Source organism: Papaver somniferum, chromosome 6, assembly GCF_003573695.1.
Source record: "Papaver somniferum cultivar HN1 chromosome 6, ASM357369v1, whole genome shotgun sequence".
Lineage (NCBI taxonomy): Eukaryota > Viridiplantae > Streptophyta > Magnoliopsida > Ranunculales > Papaveraceae > Papaver > Papaver somniferum.
The window spans coordinates 3,408,793-3,428,492 of NC_039363.1; the positions used below are offsets into that span (position 1 = coordinate 3,408,793).

Here is a 19,700-nt window from a genome sequence, read left to right on the forward strand (position 1 = left end):
TTTCCTTGCATGCATTCTCGATATTTCGCTTTCAATACCCCACAGTGCACACAGATACATTTCCATAAAAAGTAGGAAAGCATATATAACACGCATTACGCAAGCAAACTAATGCATAGGACCCCTGGATTTCTCTATCATGTACTAAAAGTGGAAGATATATATATACATAGTAGTATATATAGAATAGACCAGGTAGCTAGTTTTGGTTATATACAGTTACTTTTATAACTAGCTACTAGGTTTTAATTAGGCATTACACAGCCTTACCCGTTCTTCTATCAGTTTTATATAATGGCTAAACTGAACCATGTTTACTGTAGCGACACTGCACTTAGTAATCGCCAAATTTGTTTTTCAATAGTTGGTAGAACATCAGCAGCAGCAGGAGAACAACAACGAAACTTTGTTAATGGTGGTTATCATCACTACCCATGTGACTACTTTGCTGGTCACCCATTTCCAGGTTCATATTACATTTTATTTTTTTAATATTTATACGCATGCATTTCAAATATATGCTAATTAGCTAGCAGAAAAGATGAACTTATATCTAGTCTACCTAGTTGTATGAATGATTCTGAGGCTTAAAATGGTGTAGGTAATGAAGCAAACATCATTAACAACCAAGTGGATATGACAAGAAACAAAACAATGTTGACGAGTGACCAAGTCGATGTACTGGAAAGGAGTTTCCAAGATGAGATAGAGCTGGAGCAGCAGCAGCCAGTTGGTAGAACTACCGAGCTAAGAAAGTATAGAGCTATGATGGAACCAGAAAGGAAAGTGAATCTGTCTAAGGAACTAGGAATTCATCCTCGTCAAGTTTCGATATGGTTTCAAAATCGACGTGCTAAGCTGAAACGAAAACAACTGGAACAACTATACAATGTACTTCAGAAGGATTACAAAATCATCTCAAGGAAAAACCAACATCTTCATCAAGAGGTTAGTAGGCAGAGCTAAAGATATGAGCATAAACATAAACTTATGTGTGTATATGTATATGACTACTAACAGGTATTACATGTATATGCATTAATACTAAGGTTATGGAACTGAAAAACAAGCTTGACAGTCGCCAGTCTCTGCAAGATTCGACTGGAAACGTGGAACATGGGCCGCTAGGCAAGCTGAGAGTAACAATATTGCTGTTCATGAGAGTACATGGACTTCTGTTGCTGTTAAGTGCTTAAATGATGTCGAGCAACGAACCAGTAACTCAAACATAAAGATATCAGGAGGCGATAGTTATTTGTTCAACGATGAAGCCATATGCGCAAACAAGGGTTGGCTTACCTTGGCTCCAGCCAGCCGTCCAGCCCCGTCCTAATTTACAAAAAAAAGTACTAGGTGTTCCCTAATTAAGGCCTCACCCAAAATTACCAAGCTCTACACTATCTCATTCTAGAAAAACAGTATTGCAGTGAAAAAATTACCATCTGTTAGCGAGGCATATCATAGAAAAACAATATTGCTGTGAAAAAATTACCGTCTGTTAGCTAGGCATATTATGTTGGGATATATATTTAAGGGATTTTTGTCGGAAATATTGGCAGAATTTTGGGTTGTTTGAACTTTGTATGGAAATATATATTGGGTTATTTGAACTTTTGTAGTCAAGTCCAGAACCAGACTGTGGGACCCACTTTTACAAAATTTTAGAGGTTGTGAGGCTGGTACCTAGACTCTTTGGCTAACCGTGAACAACCACGTTTGGCCTCGCAACCATCCTATTTAAATGAAACTTATTATAGGGGTTGTTGAATGCATTAGAGCGGCTTCACCGTGATTCTAATGTCTAGTTAGTTATTTGGGGGTGCCTTGAAGGTATATTAAATGTCTAATGTCTAAGTTATTCTTTCATTATTTAAATCTAAATAATCCTCCAAAAAAAAATCGTCAATTCTAATCATCATCACGACAACTCAAAATTAATTATCACACCAATAACACAAAATCAGTGATCATCAACAAACATTTCATCAATTAAACCGTTAAAATCAATCATTATCAACAACCCTTCCACAAAAATCAAAATAAAAATAATAACTTAATTCTCTAAATTTAAGAAAATAAATAAATCAGGTTCGTCAAAAATTTCGTTGCAGACGGAGTTACGGTTGGTTTTTCTTCATTAACCAACCGTAACTATGATTTTTGAGAGTGTTACGATTGTTCATGAACCCGAAATTAACCATAATTTTCAAAAAATGTCCAGTTACTGTTAGTTTTTTTATTTATAAAAATATGTACGGTTGGTTTCGACTATAATATAACGAACCGTAAATATACCTGAGTGATTTTTTAATAAGTTATTAATAATATTTAACGGTTGATTTGGATATAAATTATCAACGGTAAACAATTACGCAAGCGCTTCAGAAAATCTGTGATATCCTCACCGATCTCTCCAAGGGTGGTGAAGACATGTGTCCCAAAATCATATCCCTGTGTCGTACGCCTCCCCCAATACTTACCATTCTTCCGAGTAACATTATTCTCGATGGCAAGTATCGGTGTAAAGGTACGAACCCCACCTCCAGTAAAGAGCGAAACACATGTCACATCAAACTACATGTCACACCCATTATCCCAGTTATACACGAGTATATCAGCTGGTCTCAAAGCAGTACCATTATTGGAAAGAAAAATCAAGTCAATCTCCTTCCTAACCGGCACACCCGCTCGATAACACATGTCGGCTATATTATCACGCACCAAGTCATGCCTAATTTTAAGGACCACTTCATTCACAGATGATGTAGGGAAAGATCACCGAAAGCACCAATATCCCTTTTGTAGAAGGGGTAAGCATCATCCACTTTGAGTAGGGGATCCCTAATTTATACTGGAGAACAACACTGAATTTTCTAGCTCCAATATGTTGATTGAGCCTCAAAATTGGAATTTCCATCTGAAAATCCAACGAATGTTTTGTTTTGTTGCATTGCCATAGCACAGACTCACGCTCAGTCATGACATAACTGGTGGGTTTGTTCCTCTTAACAACATCAAAGTAGATAATTTCTAATGAGTTCATGGAATGGGTGGCAAAACTACTAGCGCATAAAGGAGGGACTATACCACATAGAGAGTTGAAGGAGTCTGTAGCTTTCCGAAGAAAAGAACCACTACCATCGATACCGGTGTTCCTCAAAATGGTGGACTGTAATTCTAGGGTCTGCAGACAAGAAGCAATAAAACACTAATGCTTAGTGTTTTACATAGTGTAGACACTTATATTACTGTGTTTTCATAGTATGGTGGAACGTCTCCCTTGAAGAAGCCCATAGCTAGGCCAGTCCCCTGTGATGATATGCCTAAGGAATTGAAACAACCGCGTGTCAAAAAAGTCTCGAGCTTTGTAAAAATCCTGGCTTAGTAGTTCGCAACGCAAATTAAAGCTTTCTGGCTTCTTTACGGTATCTATAAAATCCATAGTCTCGCGCACTCTACTAACCAATGAATCCTTGTTAAATTGAGCATCAAGACTGACCGGACCAACCAATAGTTTCACTCTCTTAGACGACCTTCTCATATTAAGGTGGAAAACACATATTATCGAATCTCTAGGATCAGGTGAGGGCAAAAACAACTTCTTTTTCGTTACATTCAAATGCAATGCCCTTATAACCCCTTCATCCTGTGTAATCTTCAATTCCTTTACAAATATCAAAGCATCACCTATCAATGTACCATCATCGAGGTACCAGGCTTGCATCTCGAGCTCACATTGTGCCACATTTCTCTTGATCAAAGGATGAAGCGGGAGGGAAAACAACAATGGTCCTAAAGGATCACCCTGCTATACTCCTTGGGATGATGAGAGAACATGATCGAATTTATGGAGTATAAACTTTATAAGGAATTTAATTTTGAAGCCGAATTATATATTTTTCTTTTAAAAGAAATGAAGGATATATTTGTTTCCTTAATTATATGAATTTCTTTATGGTGGGTTTGTTTGCAGAATTCACAATTTCCAAGAATTTATAATCCCAATGGATTACAAATTTTGGGATTCATCTAAATCCCTCATGTATTTGGTAACTCAGTTGAGATTTCTAGGATTCATAAAATTTTCTTGTGTTAAAGTCTATGTACTGTTAGACATTACCCTAAGAATCTTAAAATTGTATATATATGAGATTTGGAGTAAAAAAAAGTGAGCCAATAAATCCTCTCATAAGTTTCCCAGCAATTCTTAGAGGGAGAACTCAAACTCCATAAGGAGGATTTACTAGAAAGGTGAATCCCGTCGGAAACTAATTCCAAGGATTTAGATAACCAAACGTACCAAGGGAAATATAATTCCACCAAATTCCCTTAACCCATAAATCCCACCTTTAAAATTCTACATCCAAATCCACCATTAATATTTCAAATTGAATCCCGTTAAAAATTATATTATAAATATACAAAATTTAAGGGTAAATTATAGAGTTTATTATAAAAATATAAATATAAACAGAAGCTGGACACAATCTTGAAACTAACGAAATGGAATAGGGGACAAAATTTCAGAAACACAGGGAATAATATTCAGGGGTCACAATTCGGTTGATGCTCGCAGTCAATTGGATGGAGTTTTTCCAGATCAAATATGCAGGCCAAAAAATGGCGTCAACTGTTAGGAAGACTCGTTAGCCTTGACCAAGAGTCCTGTAACGACATGATTTTGTGTCGAGTACACAAACCTATAAAACTCATGGAAGCTGTTCATAAGCAGGGCTTAATTGGAGGTCCGGAAAACTAATTAGGGGCCTAGATTTCTATCCCCACTCATGGGAAGACGATAAGGAGTGTCTAAATACAATGAAAAGGCTAAATTGCTCCACCCTTTAGGATTGTGATATATGCCAACCTATTAATATTCGTTTTTTATTTTTAATTTATTTTTAATTTTTTTTGTCGATATTTGTATGAAAAATCGTCATGATAGTGAAGTGTTTTCTTGACGATTCTCAAGAGTCGCTACTATTTCAAAAACGACCCTCAAGAGTCGTCATTATTTCATTGACGACCCTCAAGAGTCGTTAATGATTGAAAAACGACCCTCAAGGATCGTCATTGTTTCAATGACGACTATAAAGTCGTTAATGCATATAAAAGGGTCGTTATATTCTCCGAAGAGTCATTAATGGAGGAAAAATACATCAAAGGGTCGTCATGGTCTTATTCAATAGTATTACGACCCTTTAATATATTTTCGCCTTTAATAACTCTCCGAAGATAATAACGACCCTTTTATATGCCTTAACGACTGTTTAGAGTCGTTCCTGTTTCAATGGCGAGTCTTGAGGGTCGCTTTTCAATCATTAACGACTCTTGAGGGGCGTCAATGAAATAATGGCGACTCTAAAGGGTCATTTTTGAAATAGTAACGACTCTTGAGGGTCGTCAATGAAACACTTCACCTCCATGACGCTTTTTCATACAAATATCGGCAAAAAAGAAAAATGAAAAAGGAAAAAAGAATTGGAAACAAAAAATTTGAAAAAAAAAGGTTAAAATCAAATCAAGTAAGATTAACAACTAATCAACTCAAATAATACTAGCGATTTGGGGTAGTTTAGCCATTTTAAAAAAATGGGATAAAGGATAACCCCCAATTACTATTTCATGACTTTTTTTGTCCTATAGCTAAGGGCCCTAATTATTTTCCAGGCCCCAATTCAGCGGTGTTCATAAACTGCAAGACCCCCAAAGCGAAAGTGCTACAGGAACCCCGAATTTATACACCATTATCTTACACCACTATGTGGCGCCTACATCAACAGTTGATTTCCTCCCACACTACCTTACCAAGAAAAATAGGGGCCTGATTTAAAGGAATGAACCAACTAAAAGTTGACACATAGTGGTGTATAACTTCCGGGATATAAATCCGGATCCCTAAAACATTTTCGCCCCTAAAGAAAGTTAAATCTGTTGCGTGAGTGTGTATGAGAACTAATAGGGTGTCGGCTGTCACAAAGGCTCAATTAGTTTTTGATTCCCATTTATCACAGTATAGGAGACTGTTAGTGACAGGGGATGGTCGGGGGTTTGGAGAACTGCAGCAACATCTACTCACACTCCCTATCCAATTGGGTGATTTAGACATACGTATAACATGGCAGATACAATGAACTATTCAGTGGCGGAACCAGAAAATGATTGTTGGGTGGTTTAAAAACCAATTAGTTTGACTTGGGCTGGCTTAAACCTATTATTTAGGCTTGATTTTTTATAACCAAATACAACTGCACCATAAAATAGAAGTTTTTTCTGGACCTAGGGCCCTAGTCACAACATAGATCCGCCCCTGGAACTATTGTTACTTAGCCTTGTGTCTTCGGACTGAAACCTTGCAAGAGCTTATTTTGCATAAAATGCATTTCTCTGCTTGTGGGCCTAGCAAGCGTTGGATTTGTACGCTAATGGATGTGGTGTTGATGCCTCTTCCATCCACTTCGGAGAAACTCCCCCCAGTACTATCTCGTCTTTCGCAGTTAGATAGTTCAACGGGGTTGTGAAGAACTTGTGCAATACCTTCCATATGTCGGACAGAGATAAAGCGCAGTAGTGGCAGTGTAACAAAATCAAACATGCTCAAAATTATCTCTTTATAATTCCCATTGACCGGCTTAACCAAAAGATTGGGCCTCAACAATTTAATGTTGTTTTATGTTACCGCCTAGGTAAACATGCGTCTTTTTTGAAAAGGATACTTAGAGCATCTCCAACAGTGGGTGTTAAAAATTGTATGTGAAATTTTTATTTAGATCCTTATTTATGGGGTCATATGTATGTGGCAAAAGTAATAATGTTTTGCTCATCGACTATCTCCAATGGTGTGGGGTCTTATTTTTAAGATTTGTTGTTTTGGATAATGATAAAATTGATTCCCTCTTTTCTATTGGTTGAGAAAATTTTATCGAAAAATAAAAATTTAAAATATATTTAAAGTGATGACGTGGAGGTCATTCCCAAGGTCTAAATAAGACCTTCACCAAGACCTTTATATTTATTTTTACACCCTTCCTATTTAATATGACCCAGTGTTGGAGATAAATTTAATGTAAATGCGGATCTACAATCCCATGTAAAATCTAAATACCCTTTTTTGCCTTTATGCTCATTGGGTTTGGGTGTTTTTGGCGGTGAGTTGAGCCGCCCGATAAGACCGTGAGTGCTGCAGACAGTGGGAGTCCCTCCGGCGTGGCCAGACCGCCTTAGCGCCGAAGGCGGAGATCCAATCCAAGGGAAGCACTCTTCTCTCAACCAATGATACCGATAGTTTCATCACGCTTCTCTATGAGCATCCACTTCCCAATGTGTCCCGGCATGTACATACCGCCGACCGATGTCGTATTCGCATTTCTACGAATTCTTGTAGGGGAGAAAATACCACTCACGAGTCCAATGATGTACGACCGAAGTCGTATTCGCATTTCTAAAATCCTCTGTGGGGGGACACACCACCTATTAGAGCCACGGGATTTTTCCTGGTTTTTCCTGCGGTCATTGTAGCACTACTGCGGAATCTGTGCATGGGTGTTAAAGGTGTCTCTCATTTCACCAGTGGTGGGCTGGGTGGCGTATGCACTTTCCACAAGATAATTGGTTGATTTTTTGTAGATTCATCATCTTCTGTTGAGAAATCAACGAACAATTTCTTAAGCTGTTGATGTTTGTGTAAATTAGAAAAGTAATTTCGTTCTATTGAAGTTAATATATAATCCTGGTCTCATATTTTGCTTTATCCCCCCTCTCCCTCTACCATCTTTCCATTCTGTGTTTATAATTTAATCGATTCCCTGGTCTTTCTATTTACGGTTGCTCTATTTCTTCATAATCCCAGTTCTGATGGAGATCTCTCTTCATGAAAAGAAACATAAAAGCAGATGGTTATCTTTCCGGCATCAGGATCGTGCGTAAAAGATATTTGCGGAAATGTCTGAACCACTTCCAATTAGTCTCCAAGTCTTCTTGTTGTAGCTTGGAATCGGTCAAGTGAATTACATGGTTTTCACCAGCTACCTATAGGACCAGGTTAAAATACGCTACCAGACTTGTACCGGACCGGTTTTACAGGCACGGTCCAGGCACTCAAAGAGAGAACTGGTCAGTAGCAGCACTTTCTGTCCCGGTGTTGCCATAACAAACGCCAACATTTTTAATTATATCGTCATGGCTGCCTAACATTCCTGCACTGCTCGAGCAAAAAAAGATAAAGGCAGCGGGGGGCAAGTCCTACCTGCTTCAAGGCAGCGTCCTTTTCTTAAAACCAAATATTTGTACCATCCTATCTAGGCTACTTGCTAACATGTACATAGGTTAGACTTTATGGTTAAATTTTCCTGAATCATGCATTTAAATGACAGTAATTACTGTACCATCCTGCAAGAAGGGTTGCTGGGTGAGACCATAGTGAAGTCACCTATTTTTTCTAGACGACAGCACCCTAATAAGAAAATATTAGCATCACATAGGGACCGTAATGAAAAGGAGCATAGAAAATTAGTACACATGAATCCATCTAAATTAGCTACTGTTTAATAGCCAGTACAAGCACATGTCCTAGATACAGTTAGAACTCCAAAACATGTAATACATAGCACAACATAATAAACCTATGGCAAAGTAACACCATAGCACACCATAACCACCTGTAGGTAGTTAGGTTAATCAATGCAGGAACAGAGCATTTTCGTTTTTCTTATCACTGTGATGAAGGATAACAGTGGGGAACATCCCAATAAGGAAGCAATATTGTTGAAGAATAGTCCTCGCCGAACAAATAACCACTGGACCCTGGAATATCGTTTGGATTATTGGTTCTTCGTTGCCGCACTTCGTTTATGGACTGGATAGCCCCAGAAATCCTTGTGTTTGTGCTGTCAGCAACAACCTTATCATGTAGCCACACTTGTGCTATGTATCGTCTTGATGCTCGCATAGACTCACGATCGTCAAGCTTGCTTTTTAATTTCATAACCTTCATGAAATTAAGAGTTTAAAACAGTAAGTATTAAGTTAATTTATGTACAAACGCATAGATTTAATGTTTTTATTTGTAATACGTACTACGTAGTACCTCTTCTTTAAGACTCTGGTTTTCCTTCGACACAATTTCAAAATCCTGTTTAAGTACATTGTATAATTCCTCAATTTTCTTTCCTTTAAGTCTGGCACGTCGGTTTTGAAACCATATTGCTACTTGGCGAGGATGCAGCCCTAATTCTCTAGACAGCTTCATTTTCCTATCCGGTTCCAGCTTTATCTTATTCTTCCTTTCATCGAGTGTAGCATCAGGTTGTTGTTCCATCTCTATCTCCTCTTGGAAACTCTTCTCCAACGTATCTACTTGTTCACTAGACAACCGCGTCTTCCTCCTTGTCTCCACTTGGTTGTTGATGTTTGCATCATAACCTCCCACACCATTTTCAGCTCCGCATTCATATGCACTTCTAGACCAAAGCTTCATCATCTCCGCTCCTACAAATCCTATTGAATTTGCAATATAATGAACAGTTATAATAAGGGTAAAAATAGTTAATACACAGCACGTTATGGAAAAAAAATAAAAAAATAAGGTAATGCGTTGGCCGCAAAATTATACATGGAAGAGAAATGTTTCAAACCTGGAAATGGGTGACCAAATGATTCATAGAGGTAGTGATGATCATGAACAAATGACACATAATTCTGTTGTTCTCCTCCTGATGTTCCACTAGTTGCGGAGGGAATTTGAGGAGTAGTGCTACTGCAATCACTCCAATTAGCCATCAACGAAACTGATATGATGGAAATGTCTATTGGATTGTGTACTGCCTTAATAAACACTAGATTATTAGATTTTACTAAATATAACCAAAAGTTTGTCTATCCATAAATATCCACTACTATATATATTCAGGGGAGTTTTTTTTACCTAAAACTAGTGATTTGCTGTGGTTTGGCAATGCTATGCTTCAACATTTATAGAATTAAAAATGGTGTGTGGATTGAGGAAGGGCGAGAGATAGAGAGACTAGAAAGATTCCAAGTGAAAGAGACATAAGAGAGAGATATATGCCTCAAAGGAAATGAGAGTACGCTCACTGGGTTAGCAGTAACTAGATTGAGATACAACGAAAAGAGTTGAAATTAAAATTGGGATGAAGACAAGTGATACCTAGTACAGTATGTACATATATGGCATAATGTATAATAATTATATACAGTCATTTTCAGATGCAGCAATGTACGACGCTGATATATATACAGTCATTTTCATATGTTATTTATACGACGCTTCTATGCTTATCTCCTCACACAGTTCCAAAACCACTATAAGAAAAAGCGTGCTTGTACTAATCCCAACATGATAGTTACAAAATACCATCATAGATTCGTGACTTTCGTTTATGTGATCTGTATTGCAGAAATGAGGATCTTTTCCTACTGTCTTACTACCTAAAAGGGAAGAACTGTTGGTCAATAACCATAGAGAACAAAAATAAATGAAACACAAATATTGGCCCCCCAAAAAGGAAACCAACAAATTGAATGTGCAGGGCCTTTGTGAATGGCGCATGTAACCAAGTAAAAAAGGGATAGCTAGGTTTGTCATCTTGAGTACAACATGTACGTTACATTTGGAAAGATAAAGAGGTGAAACTTTTAACATGTGATGGAGATAGATCATCTCAACAGTCGTGTATCATTCGACTCGTTGAGTGATTTTTGCTCCCCTATAGTAATTCGTAGAAATGTAAATACGACATTTATACCGGTGGTGGCCGGGCCAGAACAGCGCTCAATGGACTAAGCCTGGGCGGCTGTTCCGGAACGGCCGACATCAGATGGACGGTATTTTCATGGTGGAGATGCTTTGGGAAGTGGATGCTCTTAGAGAAGCGAGATGGGAAACCGATCTATCGGTATCGCTGGTTGAGAGAAGTGTTCCCCTTGGATTGGATCTCCTCCTTAGGCACTGAGACAGTCTGGCTACGCCGGCGGGACATTAACTATCTGCAGCACTCACGATCTTATCGGGACGGCTCTGCTCACCGTCCAAGAACACCTAAACCCAATGAGCATAAAGGGAACAAAGGGTATTTTCATTGGGGGTAGCCCTGGCGCATCTATCTATTCCATAAGAATGGCTAATGACAGTATGACTGACTACTAAAAAAGTTTATCTTCACAGATCTGCCATGATGTTGCAAGCCAGTAGTGTATTGAGTATATAACAACAAACAAGTTTATTAATAACAATGAGTTAACTTACATAAAGCTGCTCCTTATTCAGACCAAAATAACTTAATAAAACGTAAAATACTGGAGAATTAATTTACACGAAGCTGCTCCTTATCAACTATGAAATACGCGCTAATTTGTGAACATTAATAGGTAAACAAGTCGATGAACCTCTAAAACAGCCATTAGCAATTTCATAGTTAACTCTTTGAGTTGGATGATATCCATCCAATGGCCATAAGCATTCCTGTTCGTGCAAGGTGTCTGATTCGGAAGACAACGCGAACTTGCTTTTGAAATGGAACAGCATGGCACATTTCCTCCAGAAAAGCCTACAATCATCATAAGGGTTAGTAACCGGGGAGTTACAGGTAGACTTCTCAACATGAGGAGAAATTTCAAGTAATGAAAATTTTACCATATATAAGAGGATTTATGTCTTGCTGGTAGCTATGTTGTAAAAGGCGTGCGCCTTTGGCGCTTAAGCCCCAAAGGCCCACTAGGCGTAGGACCAGCGTCTAGCAAAAAAAGGCACCAAGACGAGGCGATATGCCCAAATTTTAAAAAAAAAAAAATTCTGGGCGCCTGTGGCGCCTAGGGAGCGCTCAAGCCCTAGGCCAAGCCAGGCGATGATTCCTAGAGTTGTATGTTCTAGTTAGATATAAGTGCAAATACAATCTGTAATGGGTTGAGTTGATGACAACAGATGGGATTTAGTTGTTGTTGGCTTTTGAGATGAAGTTATTGTTGGTGGTTCAGTGGTTTTGAACTCAGTTGAAGTAGATGGTGGAGGATAAACTGAGCTGAGGGAATGCAGATGAACTCATTGTGGTGATGTTGTTGTACTGCGGTGGTTGCTTGATGATTTAGCTGAAGCACATTTAGCAGTAGTGATTCCAGAGATAGACTGTATGTTTGAATCAGTCGCAAGGGTTTTTAATGGAACGAATGCAATGAGAATTTAGAGATAGACTGTATTTTGTTGGCCGAATTGATAGTACAATGCAGTGGAACACCACTAGGGTCCTCGTGTTGATTGAGTTCGTTTGGGAGATTTTGTGCAAATTGTTGTTGTCAGTGGCTAGATGGACAAAAGATGGACCTTCCGATACAAGTGGAGATGGAAGTTATGGATTTTGGCTGGTATGTAAACAAACAGAGATGGATTGTAGCTTCAATCAACTTAGATATAATTCACGGACAGAAGATGAAGAAAGGTGTTGGCTGAGGTTGAATGTATATAGCTGGTTCCGATCAGTAACATCTTCGAATTGATTGTTTAGTTGGTGATAAATGGTCTTGATTCATAGGAATTTTGAACCCTGGAATATGAGAAAGTATGTTGTGGCCGTTGAATTGTACAACGAGAATGGAGATGGAAATCAGTGCATGTGGTGGTCTATAGTGGTACCTGCAATGTAATGTTTTGTGGGGTTCTCTAGGACTGGGAATAGGTATACTTGAGAATTCAAAAGGTGTTGGACATCGACCTGGTTCAACTACAACAATTACAGCAAGTAGAACAACTGAATCCAATGAACTATGAATGCGTAGAATCTCCTAGTCTTGAGTGAGAGTTGGAAGCAGCAAAGCTAGGTGATGATTGCATGGGTTTTGAGATGGAGCTATGCTTATGGAGTCAGGAAATGAAAATAGTGGTTGTATATAGATCTACAATAGTATTTGACAATGCACATCTGCAGATTCAAGGCTTAGTGAGGCAGGTTAATTAGTCAAGGGCAGAGTATACTAAAATCAGTCAAGATGTTGTTCAGATTATGGTTGTTGTCCTTTGGAATCCTCTTTTTTAAGCACATTTACTAACACTATTTTGATGCATCTTTCTCCAGTGAAATTAAACTTGTAGGGTTTGGAATGATTATGTTTAATGAAGCAGGAAACTGTCAAGGAGCTTTGTGCATCGCCGCAGTAGCTCAAGATGAAATGCAAGCTGAGGTAGGGGATGTAAAATGGACAACAAACAATATCATCTATGACTCTCAGTAACTAGTGAGAAACTGGATATTAATCATCACAGTGATTTACCTAAAATTGCAGGTATCCTTGGTGTTTTTTCTCTCATAGACTGGATATCTAGTTTGTACAAATCTTATCAATGTTCCCCTGTACTATTGGATTGTTCGCACGACATCCAGAGGTAAGAGAAGCAACTCAAATGGAAGAGCCATGATTTCTGCAGAGCTAGGAGGCCTTTCTTCGCTTCGTCCTAGGTTGTTCCTTAAGGTCAAAGTCATTTACATTTTATTTATTTATTTTTTTTGATCGATAAACAAGATTTATTGATCAAAAGTCATTTTCCTTAAAGGTCAAAGTCATTTCGTCCTACTAGTTCCATTTACAACCAATTTCAACTTATTTATTATTTTTGCTCGCACTGGTATAGGGATGTTTCAAATCAAGCTGATCATGGACAAGTCACATTCCTTTCCACACAACCACATGGACCCCGATCTTTGTTATGCTTCTCCAAGATTCCTAACCCCAGTATACCCATATATAATTATCTTAGAGTTAATAATAAAAGCGTACGATCCGTTGACATGGTTATATTGAAATAATCCGTTGATATGGTTACAACTTTTTATACTGATCCGAACTGGTAATGAATTTGAAGTTAATTTTTTGGTAATATGTTCTTCTTATAAGTCTCTACATTCCAACCAAAAATAAAAGCATTCCGAGATGTATAAAACCACCATCTACGATTTTGAATATTAACCGTTGAAGATTAACGGTTGACATTAAAATTTGTGGATGATGGAGTTTCGTATTTTGGAATACGCTCATTTTTTTGTAGAAATGTAGAGTCTTATATGAGGAACATATCACCAAAAAATTAGCTTCAAGTTCATTACCGGTTGGGCTCTGTAGAAAGAATGACGCTAAAATATGAAGATTATGTCAATATAACCATGTCAACGGATCTCACCTCATAATAAAAACCATGATCTAGCAGATAACTATGTAAATCGAACTAGCCATCAGCAGTTTCCTTGATAGAACACATGCTTATTGGTCAAGGAGGTATGTAAATAGTGCAATAACAGATTAACAAATAGGTTTTGTACGTGCAAATAGTTGTGTATTTAGTTGACGAGGCTTATATTTAACGGAAAATGGATCATTTGTCCAAATATTTTTAAAACATTGTTCAAATGGATTAGTTAAAATTAGTATGAGCGAAATGGACACAGAAAAAAAAACAAGGATGAAACTGGATTCATCCTGACTTAAACTTAAAAAATAGCAAGGATGAAACTGGATGCATCCTGATATAAATTAAAAATAAAAAAAATATTTGAAAATGGGTAAGATGAAACTGTTTACATCCTGGCTATATTTACATTTTTGTCCTTTAAACAGTATCAAAATCTAAACGCCCTTTTCACCCAGAAATTGTTGATTTTGGTCTTTTTAACCAATTTTGTGTATATGCAAAGCTCTACCCGAATTCGATGATCGTCCACGTAGTCATAAAAACCAAGATAATTAATTCCACTATGCATATTGTGATGCTGCTTTAGATCAAATTTTAGTTGGTTTCCAGCAAATTTCGAAATTTGCAGATGATACTCTAATTTTCTTGAATGCTGATGTGAATCAAGTCAAATTTCTCAGAGTTCTTTTACTGTGCTTTGAGTTACTTACTGGTTTAAGGCAAAAGTCACTTATTTGCAGTAGGATATGAAGGAGATTACCTCTCTTCTTGGATATTACAATTCAATTTTGCTAACAATTTATCTGGGGTTACCTTTAGGAGACAAACACAAAGGTATTTATAATTGGGATAGGATTATTGACAGGTTTAATGCAAAGCTTGCAGGTTGAAAAAAAAACATATCTTACAAAGGCTGGTAAAATAATTCTTATAAAAAGTATTTTTTCTAGTCTTCCTGTTTATTTTATGACTTTATTTGACATGCCTAAATCTATTGAGCTTAAGTTGAAAAGAATAATGAGAAATTTAGTGTGGAATGATAACAAAGAAGATAGGAAACTACACTTGGTTAAATGGGATGTTGTTTGTAGGAGGAAGAGAAATGGTGGTTTGGGAGTTAAAAAGTTGAAAACTATGAATAATGCTCTCTTAGTTAAATGGCTGTGGAGATTTGAAAATGAGACAGATGCTTTGTGGAGAAAAATAGTTGATGAGAAATATAGTACTGATGGGGTAGGTTGGCTGTCTAAGCAACCAAAATGTCTATCTGGTGGGGTATTATGCAAAGAAAAGAGTTCTTTTTACAAAATTTTAGAATCAAGGTCAATAATGGGCAGAAAACAAGGTTTTGGGAAGATAGGTGGCTGTTGGATGATGCTCTCTATAATGTTTTTCCTAACCTGTATGCAGTTGCAAGATCAAAGTCTCTCTCTGTGGCTGTTGTTTGTTCAGATACCATATCAGATCTTTTGCGAAATCTTAAACTCCCCAGAAGACTTTCTGTTGCAGCTAATGGGGAATTTGGTATCACTCATGAAAGTTTAACAAGCTTAAACATAAATCAAAACAATGAAGATAGTTTTCAATGGGCTCTGACATCTAAAAAGCATTTCTCAGTAAAGTCTTGTTATAACAAGTTGTTGGCTCCTGAAGACGTTGCAGATAAAGATATTTTTCATTTTCTTTGGCAGCAGAAATATCTTTCAAAGGTGGTTTTCTTCATTTGGCGTTTAAGTCATTACAGACTTCCTGCAAGAGATTCTCTCATTTGAAAAGGTATCACTACTTCAAGCTCTTGTCTTTTCTGTAACAATGATGAAACTGCCTTTCATCTCTTTCTACACTGTGAGATTGCTTCTGGTATTTGGCATCATTTTATGGGAAAATTGAAGTTGCATTTCACAATGCCACCAAGAGTTCCTGTAGCTTTGTTAGCGTGACAGATGAATTTTAATACAGATCAAAAGAAGCTAATTTGGAATATCTTAGCTGCTGCGATTCTATGGAGCATTTGGAACGAGAGAAATGGGAGAGTATTCACAGGCAAAGCTAACACTAAAGAGCATGTTATTCATATGATCAAATACATCTGTTTGAATGGGTGTTAGTTATCAAAGACTTTGAAGATGTCTCCTTTAATTCTGTTGTTGAGAATTGGGGTGATGTATATTTTCCTACTTAGATTCTTTCAGTTTTTTTTTTTGGTTTTTGACTTGTTTTTTCAAGTTTTTTCCTTTCTTCTTTCTTTATTTTCTCCTAGACGGTTCAAGTCTCTTGTACCCTTTTCTGCTTAATAAAATCTTTTCGTTATCGATCAAAAAATAGGATGGTTTTCCTTTTATTTATCCGAGTTCCATGTTAAAATATTGGGTAGTTTAGTTGGTGATTGAACTTTTGCTTTACCTTCTATGTATGCAAATCCAGGTTCTTCTCTCAACGACAGATTTCGTGACGCTCTGCATCAACCACCAGCTTTAACTGATCTTTAAGATTTATTGTACAACACACAACACACAAAGAGGGGTGGTAGGCTGTAGCATCAAGCCCCAAAGGTCATAATAAGATTTGCAAAGGAAGTAGTAAGATCTTTAACATAATTTAACAACCACCAACTAAATGATACCTAGTTAAATAGTAGAATTATACCTTTGCTTTCTAGAGAGCTTTCGTGGAAACTGAGCAACTAGTAATGGAGAAGAAAACAATTGTAAAAGGATGAAAATGACGATTCTGATAATTTAAGAGAGAATGACAAAAATTCTTATTTCTGATAATTAAAACATCCCAGTACATTTGGGGTTATCAGGAGTGGATTTTATTTCGTTAATCAAGAAATGACAATACTTATTTTGTTTCTTGTTTTGACGGAATCAATATCCATTTAATTGTTAGTTTGGACTTTGGAGATTAAATGACGAATTTTATTGGAGAAGGTAATGCTTGTGCAGATAGTCTAGCTAAATTTGGAGCTACTGCTACCGAAGCTTGGTGGTGGAATTCTTCACCACCGATGATATATGTTCGTAGTGGAGGTTGACAAAAACGAATTCTTTAAGCTGGTGCGAAATTCTTTTTATCTATATAAAGATTCATAGATCATAAACTTTTTCAACATTCAAACAACAGCAAAGCCATGGCTTCTCTTTCTTCCCTTCACTCCATTTCTACTGCCTCCTCAAAGACTCTATCTGTATCTCAAACGAAGACACAGATTTCTTAAGGTATATTTGGGAATGGTAGACGTCCTTTTCATTAAGGTATATTTGGGAATGGTTAGCTCCCTTCCTACTCTCTTGATTAATTGTTCATTAAGAAGTTTTTCAATTCTTCATCCCATCTGGGCATATTTGGAAGAAATGCGTCGAGAAGGGCTTATAGTAGTTCCAATAGATGCACTAATCACTGCAGCAGCATCAAGAGGTTGGATTTGCTTAGATTGTACCGGCGAAGCTACTGTTTTAGATGTTGATAAATCCGCAAATCACTTGCATCAAAAACTCCAGATTCATGCAAGAGATTTGCGGATTCTTGATCCTTTATTATCTTATCCTTGTGCCATTCTAGGGAGAGAAAAAGCTATTCTTGTTAATTTAGAGCATATTAAAGCTATAATCACTGCCGAAGAGGTATTTCTGCGAGATCTAACGAATGATGATGATGATGATGATAATGTTACTCCCGTAGTTGATGAACTTAAATCGCATTTGCCTCCTGCGGGAAAACAAGGTGAGTCAACTACCTTTGAGTTCCGGGCCTTAGAAGTGGCTCTGAAAGCTATTTGTAAATTTCTTGATGCCCGTACAACAGAATTGGAGTCTGCTTCCTATCCAGAACTAGATGAACTGAAATCCAAGATTAGTTGTCACACCTTAGATGGTGTTTGTAAACTGGAGATTGAAATGACGAGATTGACAGGATGCGTGCAAAAGGTTAGAGATGTGCTTAAACAACTTTTGGACAATGGCGACAAAATGGCTGAACTGTACTTATCGAGGAAATTGGCTTCATCACCATCAATCAGTGAAAGAGCAGCAGAAACATTTTGCGGAGATGAGAACGATGTTAAAGAGCTTAAAATGTTGCTTGAGGCATACTTCATGGAAGCTGAACGCACCTTGAACAGATTGACCACATTACGTGAAGATATTGATGTCACCGTGAAGTACAAGTTTAAAAATCATAGAAATCAGTCGATTCAGTTGGAGCACATCCTAAATTCTGGTACTTTTTGCCAAACGATACTTACCCAGGTGACTGGGATATTTGGCATGAATATCCCATTTACATGGAATCATGCACAGTATGGTTTCATGTTTAAATGGGTGGTCATTATCCCGGTAGTGGTATCTGTATCTGTTTTCGGACTGATCCTTGAATATGCTCGCCGCAAGGGTCTTGTTGGGTTATAGTTGAAAAACCTTTCTTCTACTACGATCCGATAAAACATTTCTTATAGTTGTACTACTACCACCATCTGATAATCATGATCTAGGTTCTTTTTATATGAGATGTTTGATTTTGTTTTTGGGTTGCAATTCACATTATTTAAAAGTTTCATGAAAGACATCATTGTGAGCAATGTGAATAGCATCCTTATTGTCGCAATATAGTGGAGTGGGTGCTGTCAGATGAACTCCCATATCCCCCAGAAGCCAGCGCAGCCAAACTATTTCTGAAGTTGAATGTGCAAGAGCTCTATACTGTGCCTCAGCGCTAGAGCGTGAAACTACATTTTGTTCTTACTGCGCCAAGATATCAAAGAATTACCCAGAAATAAACAATACCCTGTAGTTGAACGTCGATCCGTGATGTCTCCTGCCCAATCTGAATCTGAATATGCACGAAGACAGAGTTCAGAGGTGGATGAGAATTTAACACCTTGATACAATGTACCTTTTATATAGCGTAGGATCCTGAGAACAGCTGTATAATGAGTTAATCGTGGAGCTTCCATGAACTGGCTAACGATATGCACTGCATGACTGATGTCTGGTCGTGTAATGGTTAAGTAATTAAGGCTTCCCACAAGCTGTCTATACAAGGTAGGATTAGGAAGGAGTTTCCCATCAAAAGGACTAAGCTTACTATTCAATTCAAGAGGTGTAGCTGTTGTTTTATTATCCATGAAGCCAGCACGCTGAATAATATCTGAGGCATATTTCACTTGAGAAATAAAACACTCATCAGATGACGGATCAACCTCTAAGCCAAGAAAGTAGCATAAAGAACCCAGATCCTTCATTTCAAAGCAGGAGCAAAGATGAGTCTTAAGAGCAGTAATACCTTTCATGTCATCACCTGTAATAACCATATCATCTACATATAAGAGAAGAATGACCATACCCTGTGCAGTGGAACGAGTAAACATGGATGAATCGTATGCACTTTGAGTGAATCCAAACTGTAGAACGGCATTGGAAAATTTCTCAAACCAAGCACGAGGCGCTTGTTTGAGTCCATACAGTGGTTTACGTAGCTTACACACTTGATTAGAAGGATGAGTCATTCC

General features: G+C 37.5%; 2 protein-coding genes across 2 annotated transcripts; one reads left to right on the plus strand and one right to left on the minus strand.

Moving 5' to 3' along the window:
- Positions 1-17,167: 17,167 nt before the first annotated feature.
- Positions 17,168-18,714, plus strand: LOC113285345 (magnesium transporter MRS2-I-like). Its single transcript, XM_026534251.1, has one exon. The coding sequence runs from the start codon at positions 17,425-17,427 to the stop codon at positions 18,598-18,600; it is 1,176 nt and encodes a 391-aa protein (XP_026390036.1). The 5' UTR covers positions 17,168-17,424; the 3' UTR covers positions 18,601-18,714.
- Positions 18,715-18,917: 203 nt separating this feature from the next.
- On the minus strand, positions 18,918-19,697 carry LOC113290334 (uncharacterized mitochondrial protein AtMg00810-like). The gene has a single exon (XM_026539944.1). It carries the CDS (start codon positions 19,695-19,697, stop codon positions 18,918-18,920), a length of 780 nt encoding a protein of 259 aa, XP_026395729.1.
- Between the last annotated feature and the right edge of the window lie 3 nt (positions 19,698-19,700).